The following is a 22,056-nucleotide window of genomic DNA, read 5'->3' as shown; positions in this document are numbered from 1 at the left end:
TTTCAGAAGCATGAAAAGGTATTTCAAGTCCTGCCTATGAAAATGCCTCCTAACAGAGAAATTGAGCATACAATAGAAGTCAAAGCAGGGTTGGACCTCGTCAACATCAAGCCGTATCGATATCCACATCACCAAAAGACGAAAATTGAGAGATTAATCCAAGACCTTTTAAAGTGTGGGATCATCTCGAAAAGTAAAAGTCTGTATGCTGTTCTAGTGGTATTGGTAAGGACGAAAGATGGTTCATTCAGGCTATGCATTAACTATAGAGGATTAAACAAAATAACGATTAAAAACAAATTCCCAATCCCCTTTATCGACGAAATGTTGGATGAGCTACATGGCGCAAAATAATTTTCAAAATTGGACTTAAGGTTAGGGTATTACCAAATCAGAATTAGGTTGGAAGACATACCAGAAACGACATTTCGAACGCACAAAGGTCACTATGAATTTAAAGTAATGCCGTTTGGGTTAACCAATGCACCAACAATGTTTCAATCCACTATGAACGAATTATTTCGTCCATATCCTAGGAAGTTTGTATTAGTATTTTTTGACGATATTTTAATTTACAATAAACTTGGAAGGAGCACTTACAACATCTAGATAAAGTTCTTACACTAACTAAAAGAGCATCAGTTCTACGCAAAAAAATCCAAATGCAACTTTGGAAAGAAAGAAGTAGAATACCTAGGGCACATTATATCCCAGGAAGGTGTAAAAGTGGATCCTAATAAAATCAAAGCTATAAGGGAATGGACCAAACCGGTTAATGTATCTAAGCTAAGAGGGTTCTTAGGATTGACTGGATATTACCGAAGATTTAATAAAAACTATGCACATATAACGACAACTCTGACAAACCTTTTAAAGAAGAAGTCATTTCAATGGGATGGGGAAGTAGGAAGGTGTTTTAAATAATTAAAGGAGGTTATGTCTAGTACCCCAGTATTGGCAACTCCAGATTTCTCTAAACCATTTATCATCAAGTGTGACGCTTTCGAATTCGGTATTGGTGCAATGTTAATGAAAGAAGGGCATCCAATAGCTTTTGAAAGCAGGAAGCTCAATAAAAGAGAACGTTTCAAGTTCACATACAACAAGGAAATGCTTGCTATTATGCACGCATTGGCTAAGTGGAGGCAATATCTTTTGGGAAGTTGGTTCTCCATTGGAACAAACCATAACAGTCTCCAGCACCTCCTTCAACAAATAACACTTTCCGAAGAACAACAAAAATGGATTGAAAAATTGTCGCCTTTGACATGGAAATACTACATAAAAGGGGAAAAGACAATGTTTTGGCATTATGATGTATGTGTTGTACTTGATGGGAACCCACTTGTAGCAGAACAACTCACTTGTATATGGTAACTAGATGAATCTACAAAAGAAATATCAGATGTGACAGAATGCATGACAGTAGTGTTTACAGATGTGATGAAATGCAAGGCAACTTCAAGGAATCAGTTCAGAAGGCAACTCACTCAGATGAAAGTATAGCAGGTAAACAACAAAGAATTACAAATCAGTCTTCACAGAATGAAGAAAAAGAGGTATACGCAGGTTCACCATTGACCAAGCTGCGTATACACGCAGGTTCACTGTATACAAGCTGCGTATACGTACACACACACTTTCACAGAAGGAAAAGCGCGTATACCTTGGAAAACTAAATTTTTGGTCCAAAATATTTGGTCCATGGTATTGGTCCAAGGTATCGGGTCCGAGGTATTGACCCTAGGTATTTCGTCCAAGGTATTGGTCGTAAGTGGTTTTGGTCCATGGTATTGAGCAATGTCTAAGACTATAAAAGGAGGAGAAGATCATTAGGCCAAAGGGTGCAAGTATCGAATATATGATGAAGTGTGAGATCTAATATGTAGGTTATTGGCTTATGGTGCTGTGCTTGATCTGAACCAATGATGAGCCTTAGCGTTTGATGAAGGATAAGATCTAATGATGTATCAGGATCTTAAGGCTTGAAGTGAATTATCTTTATGTGGTTTGATCATTTATCTAAATAACTGTCACATGTTGTAGTCTGTAAATATGATGATCTGGGTATCAGTGAAGTCTGGAATAGTTGTAATGTTTAAATCATCATTTACAGATCTGTACACAGGTTCACTTCAGAAAAAGATTGTATACACGCTGGTTCTGCATATCAAAGCAGTGTATATATCATAAATTTGATTTGCAGATCTGTACGCTTGTTTGCCTTGAGGAAAGTGCGTATGCACGTAGGTTCGACACATGCAAGTAGTGTATACCTTATAAAAATGTTTTAGCTGCTTCTGTTTGCTGTTGTAGTGTTCTAGGTTCTGGTTACTGTATTCTGGTGACAACATTCTGAATAATCAGATTGATGGAGTGATTGATTGATTCAGTTGTGGTACAAAGGGAGATTGGTTGATGCAGATATATTTGAAGATTGATGTTTTTAATGGATCCATTCTGAAAATTTATGAAACGTGGCCCCTAGAAGAAAAGAGAAGGTTGTAGCCTTCTGTAGGCCGGCACTTACATACTAGTAAACTTATCAGCTAGTACAAGAGCTAGGGGGTTGTAGCTCTCTTACAGTAGAAGCTGGAGAACGAAAGAAGGTTGTAGCCTTCTGCAGGTAGAAGCCTGCGTACTGGTATAAGACTACACTAGTACAAAAATTGTAAACGGAATTCTCTTATTATTAAAAGAAGACACAAACGATTGCAACAGGTGGTTTTCACCCACATTGGGTTTCCACCTTATATCTTGGTGTTCATGTGTGTTTCTTATGTGTGATGGCCTGTTTTGTTTTTACTGCACCTAGTTACTGTTTATATGGTTAATGAAGTTCTGATGTACTGATTAAAGATCAACATATGATGAATTAACTGAATCATAAGTTTGTTCGATATAAGCTAGTTGCTTTAAACACAGTTGCGTGTACACGCGAGTTCCATTAACTAAAGTAGCGTATATAAATTTGTTTATGGAAATGAAAAATTATTGACTTGCTAATACTGATCCACCCCCCCCCCCCCCCCCCTCTCAGTATTATTTCCAACAATTGGCATCAGAGCAAGTCTTTCAGAAGAAGCTTGATCGCTTGAAGGAAGATCCATCATCATGAGTAATCAAGAAAGCGGGGTATCCATCAGACCGCCAATCTTTGATGGAAGCAACTTTGTTTATTGGAAGGTAAGAACCACAACCTATCTTCAATCTCTTGGAACAGATGTCTAGGAAATCGTGAAAGGAGGATATACATTTCCATCAACAATTCTTACAGGTACAGCAGTAAAAAGCAATATGAAGCCAATGCCAAGGCTGTCAATACATTATTGGGAAGTCTGTCATAATCAGAGTTTGTCAAAGTTATGCAGCTCAAATCAGCCAAAGAAATTTGGGACAAAATCGTTCTAAGCTACAAAGGAGACTCTTTGGTAAAACGTGCTAAACTGCAAACTCTCAGAATTCAATATTAAACCCTCAAGATGCACAATGATGAAAGTATAGCTAGTTACTTCTTATGTATAGATGAGATTGTTAATTGCATGAAGAATCTGGGTGAAGAGATAAAGGAAGTTACCTTAGTTGAAAAAGTTTTAAGATCCTTATCTGCTAAATTTGAATCAAAAGTATCTGCCATAGAAAAAAAGCAGGATCTACAGACTATTACTATGGAACAGCTTCACGGAATCTTAACTGCCTTTGAGATGAGAAAAGGAGGTCCATCAGATATGAGAGAAGCCGCATTTAAAGCTTCAGCAAAAGGAAAAGAAGAACTCAATGAATGAGGACATATTTCAGAAGATGAAGAGGAAGCAAACTTTGTCAAGAAGCTTCAACGGGGTTCCGGAAGATTCAGAGATAAACTACGTTTCAAATGTTTTGCCTGTGGTAGAGTCGATCATTATGCTGCCAAATGTCCTCATAAAGATAAATATGATAAAAGGAAAGAATCTGCAAAATGGAATGGAAAACAAAGTGTAAGTAAAAATTTGCTACTATACTCATGAAGATAGCGTTGGTTTATCAAATAGTGATGAAGATGAAAATAGTAATGACTATAGACTTCTGATGGCTTATGAAGATGATGATTTTTTGGATGCTTTAGATGAATATGATCTTTATGAAGAAATCTCTAAACTCAAAATTTGTTTAGAAGAAAAGAATATGATTATAGATACCTTGACATACCAAGTTGCTGAAAGAGAAAAACACAATGAAAAGCTAGAATGTGAAATTGTGGGTCTAAGAAAGGATCTTGAGAAAACAAAAGCTCTCAATGTTAGATTTGCTAAAGGATCAGGAACCTTAAATGAAATTATCAAAGTGCAACGCTCTCTTCTGATAAAGACAGGTCTTGGATATACTGAAGAAACATCTCAATCACAGAAGCCGTCAACCTCCACTAAGAGCTATCTTGATGCAGCAAAGAGCAATGAACAGTTTGACAATCGTCACCAAAGGAATAAAGCAGAATCAGGCTCAATTTACTTCAAGGATGAACAAAAGCCACAATCAACCTCAGGTAAATCGTACTCAATTTGCTTCAAAGACAAATATTAATAGAAACTACAATCAACAGGTCAGTAGATTCGACAATCGCAAGAACTTCAATGGTCAATGTTTCTCATGTCATAATTTTAGACACAACGCTGCTCAATGTGTTGCTTACAAAACTATCATGACTAGAGAAGCACGAAATCAAAGGAATGTGACAGGGATCAAGAAAAGTTCCTATAATAACTTTTCTCGTCTTGAAAATGAAATAGAATGCTCAATCTGTAACAACTTTGGCCATGAAGAATCTGAATGCAGGAGTAAATTTTGGCAAATAGCTCAAAGGGAGCAAACTCCATTAAATCCCAAAATATGGAGAAAGAAAGAACTGCAAACAAAAAGATGTGGTATAGCCTTGAATGTAGAAGGACAAGAAAACCAGTGGTACATCAATAGTGGATGCTCAAAACACATGACAGGTGACAAAGAAAAACTACACTCATATAATGCCTTAGTAAATGAAAAGAGTGTCTCATTTGGAAAACGACACTCCTGATGTCATAAAAGGTAAAGGTTCTGTTTTCTTGAAAGAAAAAGTTAAAGCTGGGAATGTATGTATGTTGATGGCTTAAAACATAACCTATTGAGTGTGAGTGAAGTGTGTGATGAAGGAAATGAAGTAGTGATTCGATCAAATGAATGTGTTGTTCGTAAGCTTGATACAGGAGAAACCGTGATCAAAGGGACAAGAACTCCAAACAACCTATACATACTCAAGGGAGGACAACAACAATGCTATCTAAGCAAAAATGATGAAAATTGGCTATGGCACAGAAGATTGGGACATCTAAGCTTTTCTCAAATAAGAAAAGCATGTAGATTCCAGGCTGTTCGTGATCTTCCAGATATCAACATTCCTGAAAATACTATATGCAAATCATGTCAATTCAGTAAGCAAACCAGATCTCACTTCATCGAAAAGGAAGGGTCAGCTAGTAAGCCTCTTGAACTTGTTCATACTGATTTATGTGGACCATCAAGGAAAAAGTCACCTCGTGGAGAAGAATACTTTATATTATTCATTGATGATTTTTCCGGAATGTGTTGGATAGGTCTTCTAAAGCATAAAGATGAAGCATTTGAAAAGTTCAAAGCCTTCAAAGCTTTTCTTGAAAATGAATCAGATCGCAAAATCAAATGCCTCAGATCTGATCGAGGAGGGGAATTTACCTCAGATGAATTCTTTGACTTTTGTGAACAACATGGAATAAAAAGGCAGTTCTCCACCGCAAGGACTCCTCAACAAAATGGAGTGGTAGAAAGGATGAAACTGCTCAACAAATGGCTCGTGTTATGTTAGATGAATCTGGAACTCCTGCAACCTTCTGGGGTGAAGTTGCATTCGCCGCTGTCACTATTCTCAACCAAGCAAATGTTTGGGTAAATAGCACTCAAACTCCACATGAACTTTGGTATGGTAAGACTCCTATTGTCAAATACTTCAAAGTTTTTGGAAGCAAATGTTACATAAAAAGGACTGATGAAAAACTTGGTAAGTTTGAACGTAGAGCAGATGAAGGTATTCTTCTTGGCTACTCTTCTCGAAGTAAAGGATATAAATGTTACAATAAAAGACTTGGGAAAATATTGAAAGTATTGATGTTGTGGTTGATGAAGCATGCAAAAATGCAAAACAGATAAAAACCAGAGATTATGGCAATGAAGAAGATGAGGGTCATTTTCCCACATCAAATCACACTGATTCTGAAGAAGAAACCAATGAAGCACCAGAAGAAGAGATAACGATAGAAGAAAAGACTCCGTCCAGATATGTTCAGAAAAATTTTAGGGGAAAAAGGGGCAGGTGTGCAGACTAGAAGAACCATTGCTGAAGCTTCAAGCTACCTAGCATTACTATCTTCCATTGAACCTCAAAATATAAATGAAGCATGCAGAGATGAATGTTGGGTCAAGGCCATGAATGAAGAACTTGAGCAAATCGAAAGAATAATACTTGGGAACTAGTTCCTAGACCTCATGATAAGAATATCTTAGGAACTAAATGAATATTCAAAAACAAGCTGAACGAAAATGGAGAAGTTATTAGAAACAAGGCTAGACTTGTTTGTAAAGGATATGCTCAACAAGAAGGTATAGATTTTGAAGAAACTTTTGCACCTGTTGCTAGACTTGAAGCCATAAGAATGTTTCTTACTCTTTCTAGTTTTCAGAAATTCAAAGTATACCAAATGGATGTAAAATCTGCCTTTCTTAATGGAGACTTAGAAGAAGAAGTCTATATTGAACAACCAGAAGGATTCATTCTTGGAAATGATGCAAAACTTGTATGCAAACTCAGAAAAGCTCTCTATGGTCTAAAACAGGCTCCAAGGGCATGGTATTACCGTCTTGATAAATATCTTCACCAACAGGGTTTTTCAAAGGGGTTAGTAGATAGCAATCTATATACAAAGATGGACACTGGTAAATTGCTAATAATTGTTGTGTATGTTGATAATATCATTTTTGGTAGCAATGAAGAATCCATGAGTTAGAATTTTGTTTCAGTAATGCAACAAGAATTTGAAATGTCCTTGCTTGGTGAGCTTACCTATTTTCTTGGTCTACAAGTTCAACAAAATAAAGATGGTATTTTTCTCTCACAAACCAAATATCTCAAACAGATCCTGAAAAAGTATGGCATGGAAGATTTTAAACTAGTATGTACTCCAATGGTAACAAGATGCAGTGTTAGTTCAAATGATGAATCCGCAGCAGTACATCAACCAACTTAGAGATCCATGATTGGTAGTCTACTTTATCTAACAGGTACCCTACCGGACATCGTGCATGCAGTGGGAATAGTTGGAAGATTCCAAGCAAATCCAAAGGAATCACACCTTCAGGCAGTCAAAAGAATTTTCAAATATTTTCAAGGAACACAGATCTTTGGCATATGGTATCCTAGAGATACAGAGCTTACACTTCATGCATATACAGATGCAGATTGGGCAGGAAGTGTTGATGACAGAAAAAGCAATAGTGGTGGTGCATTCTATGTGGGTTCTAGGTTGGTGTCTTGGTTCAGCATGAAACAAAGTTCAATTGCATTATCTGCGGCTGAAGCAGAATACATGGCTGCTGCATTTTGCTGCACACAACTACTTTGGATCAGTGTTGCACGAAGCGCCCCCCCCGGTTCCAAGCCCCGAAGCGCGTCCCGTACGGAAGCGCCTAGGAAGCTTGGCCGGAAGCGCGCTTCCGAAATTTTTAGACGCTTCCTGGAAATTTGGAAGCGTTTGCGCTTCCGAAGCGCCGAAGCGCGCTTCGTACGGCGCTTCCTAGACGCTTCCCAGGCGCTTCCAGGACGCTTCCAGAAAAGCATTTAGAAAATCGTTTTTTTTCAATTTTTTTTTTAAATTTTAGGTGAGTTTGCTTGTTGGGGGTGGGTCCACCTTGGGTTAGGGTGACAAATGAAAGCAAAAAAAAATATAAATATAGCAGATGCTCCCTCATGGTAATGTTAAATTCTTAAAGTAAAAGTGACATTCTCCTTTATTTTTCATTTTCATCCTTTTACTTAAATTTTTAACATTACCAAGAAATGACTCAGAATGTTTGAGAGTGGTTCCAGCCTCATTGGACTTCATATGGAGAAAATAGAATTTCATATCCTATTCAAAATTCAGCAGACTTAACAGTTTTCTGGTATTCAGGATCAATGGGATTGTGGCATTTCATTAGATTATATCAAGTATGAAGGTATGCGATTAGCATTTAATCAAGAGCACTAAGCCCTATATGTACCCTGGTGTTGGTGGTGTTAATTGTTGAACTCCTTTGTCACGCGGCACACCCTTAGCAAAAAATTACCTTTCAATCAAGTCAAAATCATCGATCAAACATGTTAAGCTTTTTCTACCATATTTTAAGTCTTGAATTAGGTAGTTTGATCAAAATTGGGCAATGTTGACTAATATCCCTAGACAATCGAGGTAGAGGCAAAGGCTAGACAAGAGGAGAAGAATCTAGATTCTAGATCATTAATGTACAATGGATGTTATATCTATCTTGATTTATGCAAAAATATGCATGTTTTCATGTCTTCTACAATTAATTTGGTATTTGGAATGTTTGTTTTGAGTATAAATGCAAAAAAATATAAATATATATATATATATATATATATATATAGCAGACGCTTCCGCGGACGCTTCGCTTCCTAGTTTTTTGGAAAATGACGCTTCCACGCTTGCGCTTCCGCTTCCGCGCTTCCGCTTCGCTCCCGCTTCGTGCAACATTGCTTTGGATGATGCAAACCTTGCAAGACATTCAGACCACATGTACTCCACCCATCTCCATTCTATGTGATAATACAAGTGCCATCAGTATTTCAAAGAATCCAGTCATGCACTCCAAGACCAAGCACATACCCATCAAATATCATTTCCTATGTGAACAAGTGCTTGAACAAAAGGTCAAATTGGAGTATGTTCCCTCCAAAGAACAGGTTGTTGATATATTCACTAAACCACTGCCCAGAGAGACATTTGAATATCTCAGACAAAAGCTGGGAGTAGTTTCTGCATCATCCTGCTGTTAAATCCTACTTTTCAGAGAAAGGTGGTTATATGCGAGTTTCATAAAGCGTAGTCGCATACATACACGAGTTTCTGTGGGCACAGTTGCGTATATGTTGGTTTAAAGAAGAGTAGTAGGCCAGACTCGGGAAAAAGGGGAATGCTATGGTTCTGTCAATTATCTACTCTATTTGATGATGGTTTCAATCTGCTGATAACATGTGGAAATATATTGGTCCTCATAAAGTTGTTGATAACTTGATGTATATCTGATTGATGATGATGGTTTGATATCTCTTACTGACATATGCAATGATCAGATCTGACAGTGAATAGGTGGAACAGGTTTAGGGGGAGAACATGGTTGATGATGTTTTAAGGATGGACATGTACAAGTTGCCGGTCTGGATGTTGTTGACAGAAGCTGCTGATGGTGCAGATCATATGATAGTCGCTGATGACTATCATGGTCTTGTTTAAGATATTTGGTCTCTGTTATATATGTCATGTATATCTTTTAATGTAACGGTCATGAAAAGACCTAATTTGTAACCCCACTATGCATGGGATGGATGATGTAATGTTTCTTGTTTTTGACATGTATAAACAATTGATATATCCCCACTTGGTTGGGTGGATGAGTCAAATTTGGCATATCCCCACTTGGTTGGGTGGATGAGTCAAATTTGGCATATCCCCACTTGATTGGGAGATGGATGAATGTATGAGTCATTGGTGATAGGAAGGTCATTTGTGAGCTATGTATAAAGTCATGTTCTTCTTTTAGAACATCTTTTTGTAGACTTTGCTTATGCTCAGGGGGAGCTCAATCAACACACTTCAGCATATCAGAGAATTCAGCATGCACTTAGGGGGAGCATGACCCTTTGCCCTTGATGTCAAAGGGGGAGAGTAACTTGGTGTGGTTGTTGCCATCAAGTCCAAAAGGGGAGATTGTTGGCATTATGATGTATGTGTTGTACTTGATGGCAACCCACTTGTAGTAGGACAACTCACCTGTATATGGTAACTAGATGAATCTATAGAAGAGATATTAGATGTGACAGAATGCATGACAGTAGTGTTTACAGATGTGATGAAACGCAGGGCAGCTTCAAGGAATCAGTTCAGAAGGCAACTCACTTAGATGAAAGTATAGCAGGTAAACAACAAAGAATTACAGATCAATCTTCACAGAATGAAGAAAAAAAGGTATACACAGGTTCACCATTGACCAAGCTATGTATACACGCAGGTTCACTATATACAAGCCGTGTATATGTACACACACACTTTCACAGAAGGAAAAGCGCGTATACCTTGGAAAACTAAATTTTTGGTCCAAAATATTTGGTCCATGGTATTTTGATCCATGGTATTGGTCCAAGGTATCGGGTTCGAGGTATTGACCCTAGGTATTTGGTCCAAGGTATTGGTCCTAAGTGGTTTTGGTCCATGGTATTGAGAAAGGCCTATGACTATAAAAGGAGGAGAAGATCATTAGGCCAAAGGGTGCAAGTATCGAATATCTGATGAAGTGTGAGATCTAATATGTAGGTTATTGGCTTATGGTGCTGTGCTTGATCTGAACCAAGGATGAGCCATAGTGTTTGATGAAGGATAATATCTAATGATGTATCAAGATCTCAAGGCTTGAAGTGAATTATCTTTATGTGGTTTGATCATTTATCTGAATAACTGGCGCATGTTGTTGTCTGTAAATAAGATGATCTGGGTATGACTAAAGTCTGGAATAGTTGAAATGTTTAAATCATCATTTACAGATCTGTACGCAGGTTCACTTCAAAAAAAGAGCGTATACACGCTGTTCTGCATATCAAAGCAACGTATATATCATGAATTTTATTTGCAGATCTGTACACTGGTTCGCCTTGAGGAAAGTGCGTATGCACGCAGGTTCGACACATGCAAGTAACGTATACCTTATAAAAATGTTTTAGTTGCTTCTGTTTGTTGTTGCAGTGTTCTGGGTTCTGGTTTGGGTTCTGGTTACTGTATTCTGGTGACAGCATTCTGAATAATCAGATTGATGGAGTGATTGATTGATTCGGTTGTGGTACAAAGGGAGATTGGTTGATGCAGATATATTTGAAGATTGATGTTGTTGATGGATCCAGTCTGAAGATTTATGAAACGTGGCCCCTAGAAGAAAAGAGAAGGTTGTAGCCTTCTGTAGGCTGGCACCGACGTACTAGTAAACATATCAGCTAGTACAAGAGCTAGGGGGTTGTAGCTCCCTTCCAGTAGAAGTTGGAGAACGAGAGAAGGTTGTAGCCTTCTGCAGGTAGAAGCCTGCATACTGGTATAAGACTGCACCAATACAAAAATTGTAAACATAATTCTCTTATTATTAAAAGAAGACAGAGATGATTGCAACAGGTGGTTTTCACCCACATTGGGTTTCCACCTTATATCTTGGTGTTCATGTGTGTTTCTTATGTGTGATGGTCTGTTCTGTTTTTACTGCACTTGGTTACTGTTTATATGGTTAATGAAGTTCTGATGCACTGATTAAAGATCAACATATGATGAATTAACTGAATCATAAGTTTGTTGGATATACGCTAGTTGCCTTAAACACAGTTGCGTGTACACGCGAGTTCCATTAACTAAAGTAGCGTATATAAATCTGATTATGGAAATGAAAAATTATTGACGTGCTAATACTGATTCACCCCCCCTCCCCTCAGTATTATTTCCAACACAATGTAGTAGTAGATGCCTTGTTTAGGCAAGACGAAGAACCAACACTACTTACAGTCTCGGTTGTTGTGCCTGAATGGCTTAATGAGATTCGAAGTGAGTATGCCAAGGATCCAAAAATAACTGCGATAATCAATAACCTTCCAAACAACTCAAAATTTGAATGGAAGAATGATATTCTATGGTATAAAGGAAGAATCTATCTGAATGCAAATTCCAAGTTTAAATCCAAGAAACTCAAAGAGTCACATGATTCACCGTCAGCTGGACATGTAGGATTCTTTAAGACTTACTACAATGCATGTCAATCATTCTTTTGGAAAGGGATGAGTTGCGATATTCAGAAGTATGTAGCAAAGTGTGACACATGTCAAGGAAATAAAAGTGAAAATATTATGACACCTGGATTACTTCACCCCTTAAACATTCCGAATCAGAAATGGGAAGAAATATCGATGGACTTTATTGAGGGATTACGTATATCTGAAGGCAAGGACAAGATTTTCATAGTGGTCGACATACTCACCAAAGATGCTCACTTTATAGCAATAAAGAAATCGGACTCAGCTAAACAAATCGCTGAAATATTTTGCAAAAATATATATAAATTACACGGTTTTCCGAAAGTCATTGTGAGTGATAGAGATGCCAAATTCAAGGGTAATTTCTGGAGGAATTGTTCAACCACATATGGACCTACCTAAATATGAGTTCCGCTTATCACCCTCAAACAGATGGACAAACAGAGGTTGTCAATAAATGTTTGGAGGCCTACCTACGTTGCTACGCTACAGAAAAACAAAATAAGTGGGCTCAATGGTTGCATCTCGTTGAGTGGTGGTATAATTCTACTTATCACACGTTAGCAAAAATGACGCCATTCCAAGCTTTGTATGGATATGAACCCCCAAAATGGAAGGATCTAGCTACCATCCAGACAAATCTACCTGCTGTTAAAAACCAACTAGAAGAGACCTAAAAAATTGTCCAAACCCTAAAAGAAAACTTGAATAATGCAAGGAACCATATGAAGCAACAAGCAGACCGAAATAGAACCGAAAGAGAATTTGAAATCAGAGAATGGGTATTTGTCAAGCCCCAGCCATACAAACAATTGTCCTTAAAACAAAAAGGAAAAAATAAATTGGTGCCGAAGTTCTATGGACCATATCAGATCAATAAGGAGATCAGCCAAGTTGCATATAGTTTAAGCCTTCCAGAGAAAAGTCATATTCACAACGTCTTCCATGTCTCCTGCCTTAAAAGGGCACTGGGCGACCATCAATCAATGCAAACAACGCTTCCATCTCTAGATGATGAAGGAAGGGTCATTCTAGAACCAGAAGGTATCTTATCTACTAGAGAAAGGAAGCTTCGATCTCGTACAATCAAGGAATACTTGATCAAGTGGAAAGACTTACCAGAAGAAGAAGCTTCATGGGAGACTGAAGCCTTTCTTCAGCAACATCCGTCGTTATGTATGCTTTGAGGACAAAGCATTCTTTTGAGAGGAAGGCAATGTTATGTAAAAATTAGTTAGTTATAGATTATTAGGCAAAAGGGCATGATCAAAGATCATGCCTGTTCACCAAGAGGCACCTAAGGCGGTATATAGCCAGGGCCTCTCACAAAATGTAATCATCATATATTCAATTATTAATAAAATATTTTATCATCGCTGTCAATAGCTAATTTTTGTGCTTCATTTGTGCCCATAGAAAGAGTTGGTTTTCATATCATTAGGTAAGATAGAGTTAACTCTCTTGGATGAAGGAGAGAGATTAGTACTTGATTGAGAATGTATTTTGAACGTTAGACTAAATCCCTAAGTTCAAGAGATGTTAGTGAATATCTTATCGAATGGTTAAAGTTACTTAAAGAAGAAGCTACTTGGAAAAACAAAGAGTTTCATTGTAAGCATTTGTCTTCTCAATGTTTCGATGTTGAAGCATTTTAGGAGATGGCTTTTAGTATGCCTCCTAATATATAGTCTATATTAGAGAATATAGGCGAAGTGAAAATGGAAGATCATAATAGCTAGTCAGCTAATATTTGTTGCTGCTTTTCCTCAAGAATGGAAGGGGATCATCATTCTTGTTTTTTTAGATGTTGCAGCCACCTTTGCCATACCAACATTGGCCTTTTTTTCCATTTCTTTCCTCTTAGCTAAAGGCACTTGTGTACACGCTGCAATTCCACAACCTGGTAAAGCCAACAAAAGAGATTTCACATGGTAATATGTACTCATGAAATGATTGTCGCAATAGTTGCATTTCCAAGCAACATTGCCTCCTTCCTTCAACTTGCTGCCTGACCCTTGCTCTCTTGTGACATATTTCCACAAGGGATTGTCTTCCCTCAACATTTGACGCTGCTGTTGCAGCTCCATTTCCAATAGAGGGAACACTTGCAGACCCTGATGAAATTGGAACAGGAGGGGCATCTCCAATAGGGACATTCTTGCCCTTCCTTTACCCCTTCCCTGCTGCCCTTGATTGAGCCATGAATGCTGTAAAAAAATAAAGAAAAAATGCACATGCAAACTGCTATAATAAAAATGCAAAAAAAATAGAGACAAAATGCACGCACTTGTTGCTTGAATCGCCTCCAAAATGCTCCCAAACCCTTTTCTATTCTCTCCCACACATCCACAACAAGAGAGAAAGTGAGAAGTGATTGTGAAATGGGCCAAAACCGCCATTTATGGGCCACGTGGCATGCCAAACAAGGGGATTCATGTCTCAGGATCGGGACACAATGGAGTCTGGCCGGACGATTGTGTCCCCTCCGGACACGATCAGACACGATCGAGAGGACACATGTCCCACCGAATCGTGTCCGATTCGCTCGATTCGGGACACGACAAGGGTTAGGGTCGAATCCGGTTTCATGGGATTTATCGAATGGATTTTATACATGCATATTTACATGTATATTTGATACTCTTCAATATATGAATAAACAATCTCATAGTAGTTTGACTTGGAATGGATTGATCCTTCTACAATGCACCAATGCAGGTTGGAGCTTCATCAATCTTTTCATCTCCTTTCTCCATGTACTTTGAGGATGAGTCTTTCCTAGATAGGAGGGCATGTAATATACCTGAAGTATATTAATATTTATAATATAAGGTAATATCCTATAGTAGAGCTGTGTCTCTTAGACACTATATGGATGACAGTTCTTGACAGCAAATATTTGTCTTTTTTAATTTTTTTTATGTCCTTTAGACAAAATTAGTTTGTATCTTTTCTTATGAATAACTTTGGCATTCCATGACTAGTGTAGGGTACATGACATCCTCACCATGCCACCTATCCTAATTGTGTTTATCATAGGTCTGGTGTGATCATAGATGCAACAAGCTCTCACCTCACAAATCCATTCTTCATTTGGACATTTTTTCAGACCTGAAATGGAACATGCTTTGCCAATGTGCTGACATAAAGATTTACGAAATTACTCCACTGCCTCTCATCCTCACCCTATCATTTTCAATGATTATCAGAATGGGTTTACCTGATTAAGGTTAGACAAAGGCTTAGGAGGACCTTACGGAGAAGTACAGATTGACCTGTTTCATGATGACACTATGATATTTCTAATCTTGAGAGACAGACATTTTAGCTAACATAATACAAGGGAATGCTTTTCAAGCAACTTAAGTGTACTAGTGTACTTGACCAAATATGGTTGAGATCAGCAAAGTGCAGAATATTTGGACTTTTGGGTTTCTTATTTTGTAACATCTAAGTGGATTGATAGATGTGACTGTTTTTAATTCGTTTTCTCAGCTGTTTACTTCTTTAAATTACATCGAGATAATTTTTTCAAAATCAGCATTTCTTGAGCATATAGTCTATTAGATTCCCGGCTCTGTTTATTAACAAAAAGCCTGTAGTTTCAGTACAATTTTAACTTATATTGCAGAAAATATTTTAAGAATTGATGGTAGATGAGATATCACTCAATTCACTGTATGTATCACAGGGACTATCTCGCTAGTTTTTACAAAGGGAATGAAAATCTTACAACTTGCGATGTATATATTTTTGTAACTTGTTTAACATAGTTTATATGATTTGTGTGTTGGTATGAAATATATTATGATCTATTTGGATTATTATGGTAAAGGCTTCCTGGATATTGTTGTATGACATGCAGTTGGATCCTTCTGTACTTTCTGCCCTTCCACTATCTTTGCGTCTTGAAATTGAGCAGCAATATAGAAACAACAGTTCTTTAGAAAAGAAGAATGCTCCAGTTAGTCTCAGTAGAGAAGAGATGGGTAACCAACCTCAGTTTCTTACATCCAATCCAGGAAAGGTATCTGATGTAATATTTGTTGTCCAGTTTTTGGTGCAACTGTTTCTATATGTTTTGCAACGTTCTTATTAGAATATGGGCTTATGTTACAGAACATTCCGAAGATGTTTGTTGAAAATTCAAGGGCACTGACATCATACACCTCTGATTCAAGGAATATGTCCATTGGTAAGGTTGGAAGACAGGCAAGTAGAGACGAATCAGTTTCAGTGTCTATGAGCCAATTAGATATGACTGTCTTGCAGGAGTTACCAGCAGATATGCAGCGTGACATTCTTGATTCTATTCTAGCTCAGCCACCGTCAGAGGCATCACATGAAGAAGCTATGCTATGTAAGAGGGAAAATTCTTCTCATACCATCAATGGATATGATGAGGTGGAACAGAAAGTTTCCTGTGTAGAAGGTGATGAACTCTTTGAGAAACGCCTTTGGAAGGGAAATCCCCCGGAGTGGATTAAACAATTCAAGTTGAGCAACTGCATACTGCTTAAGCTAATTGCAGAATGCTACAATAAGGCAGGCTCAACTCAATCTCTATCCTCTGTATTGCTGTATCTGGTTTCCTCTCTCCCACAAGAATTTCTTTCCTGGTCTGATTTACAGGAAGAATCTGTCAGAATCTGTTCAGATCTTTTCAAGCAGTATATTGAAGACAGAGTAGAAAGCGATATTGAGGAGATTTACATTTGTTTTCGCATTCTTAGAAGGTATGTAGTGTGTAGTCTTCTGATTTTTCATACAGAGTTTCATCTTCTCCTACTTTATTCATCATCCAAACAGTTTCTAATGTCAAAAAACTTGCTTTAGGAAGTAACGAATGATACTCCTTAAACATGGAAAGCTACTTATTAGTTTATTCCTGTTGACGTATTTGTGATATGGCTGAAGGATGGTTATGTCATAATTTTGTGTAGAACTTATGGGAATGATAAAAAAAAATGTTTTCCTTTTGGTTGTAAAACCAGGGCCTCTAATTCTGTTGAGAACACACAACCTGTGCAAGATATGGCTATGATCCTACTCTTTTCAATGGAAAATGTGGGTGAAAGAAGGAAGTAATGCGGGTCTATTTTTTCTTAACTGCCTGTCCTGAGACTTCTCCTTGTGGCTAAGAGGAATCCCTCTCCAGGGGGTTCAATTTCTTGGTGTAAAAGTGTACAATTTAAAGGTCAGGTCTTATTCCAACGAGAACAACGGAGTCTCACGAGGGTTTCAATTGATCAACTGATTCCTTGTCATTCAAAAAACCTCTGTTACCTTTTTGAGTGGGGGACAGTTTTGGCATTCTGTCCTTCAACCTCCCCTTAAAAACACTGGCCATGCTTTTTTGGTTGCTGTGCAGAAAAATGATATGTTGTTATAGTTACCAAATCAACCTCCCCTGTTTTATTAGTACACTGCTTTATATGATTCAGTTTAATGAGAATTATCAAGGGAAAAAGTTATTGATTGGTACTCTTCTCTTTCTCCTGCCTCTTTTCCCGTGTGCAAACTGTTTATATAGTAGTCAGTTCCTTGACTCCTGGCAGGCAATGTTTTCTCCTACTGGCTATATCATATGCAAAGAGGTGATGGATTTGCACCATAAAGTTTTCAGCATTTTTGTTTCAGTTACAAGGAGCAAGAGGAAGTTTCCTGTCCTGATGTCATTGGTTTCAGATACTATTCTGTACATTGCTGTGATTCGACATTCTAGGGATGTGTTATGTGGTCCCAACCATCAACTGGTAGGGAATATTGTTAGACACAACCATGGCAAAGACGGGATGTGAAAGATAAAACAGTGAATTACATTTTCTATTAACATTGATGTACATTTATAATACATTCTTGTGACTGTTGGAATCATCTTCCAACGTCTCTTGGACTCATTTGATCGTTCAACTTCCACACCAACCCTTAGAGGATTAGGTGTTCAACAAAAATAAATCTACATAGTGGATTTTCCCATAAATATAATTTCTAAAGAAAGAAATAGAAATGAGTCATTTTCTTAGAAGATACCATTTTGATGAACTTGTTAGTGTTTACTATATTTTGAAGAAATTGAAAACGTTTCAGTGTATATTTTCTCTTTCAGATTTTTTTTCTTGGTTTTTAATGTACAATATTTGTTGTTCGATACTATGAATAATCATATCCTTTTTATGTTTTATTGTTGTAGGTTTTCTCACAAAGACACACACTCACCCCTGCACGCCCAATATAAGCATAAACAAATACACACATTCCAACTGTTGATTTTTTTGTAGCCACTGGAGGTATTCCCCAGCTACACAACTCGGTTCATGGAAGAAAATTAAAATAAAGAAAAAAAGAAATTAAATTTAAATTAATTTTCTTTGAGGTGGCTCCAAAAATTCAAGTCGACCCAACAAGGAGATGTGACCCTTGGGCACCACAAGAACACTGTAAAAGGACATTTGATCTTCTCATTTCAACATTCACATCATAGCAATCTTTCCTTGTGAAGAACTACTAGCCCAAGTGAACCGCAGATCACCAAGAGAGGCTGAGTTGAAGTATAACTGGTTCAAGAAGGATGAATAGCATCCAAGAGGCTGGACAAGTGGAAGAGGCAAGCCATGAAGCATTTTTCTGTCTATTGAAAAATAATAAGGATTCTGTTATGGATTAAAGGAGGCCGCAACCCTAGAAGAGGGTTGAAACCCCAGTCACGTGACAAATGTTGGAAACACTGAGGGGGGGGGGGGTGAATCAATATTTCTTTTCAATTGTTACTTTTACCAGTTAGATCACTTATATTTAGAACACAAAATGAACAATAAGAATAAATGCTTTTATTAATATAATCTTTACAATGAATCAAGTACAATTTATATAGGGCTCCAACCCTAGATGAAGACACCGATCTTCAATCTTCCAGGCTCCAACCTGTTGCCAAGCACCAACTTGGACTTTCCAAGGCACCGACCTTGTCAATTCTGAGGCACCGACCCCAAGGACTCCAATCCTATATCTGCTTCAGGCACCGACCTAGTTTCTTGAGGACTCCGATCCTCTAGGGCTCCAACCCTATTCTCCAAGGCACCGACCTTGTTGTTCGAGGCTCCAACCTCCGGGCACCAACCCTCTAGGCTCCAATCCTCTGGGCTCCAACCCACTCTCGTACTTTGTCTAGATGTGTTTGATAGTATCTCACGGCTCCCAAAATCTTCTTCACCGAGCCCTGTCAATCTTCAGCTTCACTGTAGTCTTCACGTCACATCATCAATGACTACCTTGTTCTTCACAAGAAGGTGTCACCACTGCTCTTCATGTCACCCAAACAAAATTCTCCAAGGTTATTCCATGAGGTCTTCAATCATGCATCAAGGTCTTCACTAATGCCTCCAAGTCAGCTTCTAGATATCTTCACAAGGTCTTCAATATGTTTCCCCAAGAACTGAAGCCTTCTCCACGGTGTGCTCCAAATCTTCAAGAATGCTAAACAAAAGTCCAAGAGATAGACTCCAAGGATGTCTTTCACAAAGCTTCAACAATGATGGCTTCAGATTAAGGAAAGTCCCACAAATTTCTTCAAGGCATCTTTCAAGATGTTATGTTAATGTTGCTTTAACAAGACTTCTTAAAGATACTTCAAAGTGTCACAAAGGATGCTCAATAAATTGTCCAATAATTTCCAAATACAATGATGAACAAGTTATGTCACAACCTTGCAGCTTGCCGATCTTCAATGAACTTCCCCAACACAGAAATTCAGCCCAAACAGTATCCACAATAGGTCCTTTATAGTCTGCTCCAACAAGAGATCAAAAATGTCTTCAACAGTGGTTCACAACTTCAAAGGTGGTCTTCAAGGAGGTGATAACAGATCCCTGTCTTGCTTGCTGTTCTTTGGGCTAATAACCAGCCCCAACACCACCTAAACACAGCTCTGTTTTAGGACAGAGTAAGGCCTGCGGTCTACTTTCCTTCTCTACCTGGACTGCAGCTAATATGCAGGAGATAACCCTCTCCTAAACCACACAAAAATCTTCCTTCTTTCTGCTCAGAACTGTGGCTGCTACTCAGAAATCAGATTACAGGAGGAGAAAAACATCCTTAAGACAACGACTGTCCACCTGTACTAATGGGGCCTTCTTATGGATGTAAACTTGCCCTTAAAAATAGACCCAATCACCTTCATCCTTCTTCTAATGAGCGCAGTTTTCTTTCTGAATTTATCTATTCTTTCTGAAATCCTGTGATTGTTTTCACTGAAAATTTTGTGCTAGAATGATGAATTCTGCTTATATTTATACTGATTTGCGTTTGAAATGAAGGGACACGTCTTTTTGGAGGGAGGCCGACATGAGTGACAATGTAGATCGGCTAGCCTGCAAATATATATATCTTTTTACCTTAAAAATTCAATATCTCATCAACCGCTGGGAGTTTCGGGGCAAGTAAGGGCTCATTGGAAAGAGGAAAAAATCCTCTTTAAAATGGTCTAGGTCCCATTGAGAAAAGATGCCTCTAGATTGGAAAAAAATATTTTTCTTTGTGACTGTCCTTAAATTTTATGCATAAAAAGTTTAGGACAGCATGAGTGATGTTTGGGAGAACGAGTTCTTCATTGTTTTCAATGTATGAGTGTGTCATCATATAGGAGTGCTGCATTTATGTCATCATGAGTGTATGCAATAATGAGTGTATCATCTCGTGTCATCATATAATGGTGCAGTGATATGTTGTAGGTAGTATCATTAGGAAAGTCTCTTCAATCATGAATCACGTCATCACTTAGTCTTCCAACCCTCATCAAGTACCATCATTAAGTGTGGACATATAAGAGTATAACATCATCACATGTATGCCTTCATTAAGTGTAGTTCTTCAAATCAAGGGTTTGTACCTAGGGACTAGATCACCAATCAGACACTTGGCAACTTCTTAGTGCAAGACATCATCATCTGGAACCAGGCTTGTCAAGAGTATTGACACCTCCATCAATGCCATATTGAGATCAATGACAACCTAGATTAACCACAAATAGAGGACCGAAAGGCCTCAAGACTGTGAACAAAAAAACAGGAGAAAGCGGCAGCCTGTTCTGAGCTAGGCCACAGCCAAAGAAGGGGGTTGAGAGGCCCCAGACCCTTGGGAAGCAAGGTTGAGGTGCCTCAGGGTTGAGAGGAGGCCATTCGAGACCTTAAGGATGCTTGCTGACGTTAAAAAGGAAGGGACGAGCTGCTTTGTGACTAAGCTTGAACAACAAGGGTGGATAAGGCTGAGGATAGGCCTGGAAGGAAGGGCCCGAAGGCTAGTAGTGGGCTTGTCTAGCCCAAGGAGCTCCAAGTTTAACTTGTAAAACTCAGATTGTACTGATGTTGAATTGAACAATTTGTGCTAAAAAGGATTGTTGGGTTTTCTCCCGAGTTTGGGTTTTCGAGGGCAAAATTTTGGTGTCTACTGTTTTTTGCTCTCAAATTGTCAAAGTTCCAAGGAAGCCGAAGTACCAAATTTTTCGACAGGATCGGATCACCTATCAGCGGCCCATGTGTGATGGTCAACCCATTTTGCAAGTTATATGATGTAAATGATCTTAGTAAGACATTGGGTATATGTAACTACCTAGGTAAGCCTATAATATTGATGACTAATTCTATCCTAGGAGTTTTTTTAACCTCACTGATTACTTGTGTTTCTAGACTACTAATCAGAAGAGTTTTTTCCCTCTAGTTTAAACCCCAAAGCTATGGTGAAATTTATTGTCGAAATCTTAGGTGAGTCCTAGTGTTTTTAGTCGAGTTTGATGTAAAAGTGATTTGGGAATAATTTAAGCTAGTTGACTTAATTATTTTATGAAAAATTACTTGGTTTACTAGATCATATTGTGTCGCAGATGGGTTATGTCTTGAGGGTCTAAGCCAAATGTGTACTCCCCCTTTGAGGGTTGTAAATGTAAAATCTTATGTATTAGA

The 22,056-nt window shown here is 38.1% G+C and overlaps 1 protein-coding gene across 4 annotated transcripts in view; it reads left to right on the top strand.

The window, feature by feature from the left end:
• Positions 1 to 22,056, top strand: part of LOC149197446 (translesion synthesis protein REV1-like) — a 336,508-nt gene that overhangs the window by 205,011 nt on the left and 109,441 nt on the right. For all 4 annotated transcript variants that reach the window (XM_089405836.1, XM_089405835.1, XM_089405837.1 and 1 more), the window contains exons 19-20: positions 15,966 to 16,127; positions 16,220 to 16,836. In XM_089405836.1, coding sequence (XP_089261962.1) covers positions 15,966 to 16,127; positions 16,220 to 16,836 — 779 coding nt within the window. The remainder of the gene's footprint in view (positions 1 to 15,965; positions 16,128 to 16,219; positions 16,837 to 22,056) is intronic.

This window comes from Pinus tabuliformis, chromosome 2_2, assembly GCF_031772625.1.
Source record: "Pinus tabuliformis cultivar Carrire ecotype Pingquan chromosome 2_2, CPIR1, whole genome shotgun sequence".
In the NCBI taxonomy this organism is placed as follows: domain Eukaryota; kingdom Viridiplantae; phylum Streptophyta; class Pinopsida; order Pinales; family Pinaceae; genus Pinus; species Pinus tabuliformis.
This window is presented reverse-complemented; position numbering and strand designations above follow the sequence as displayed.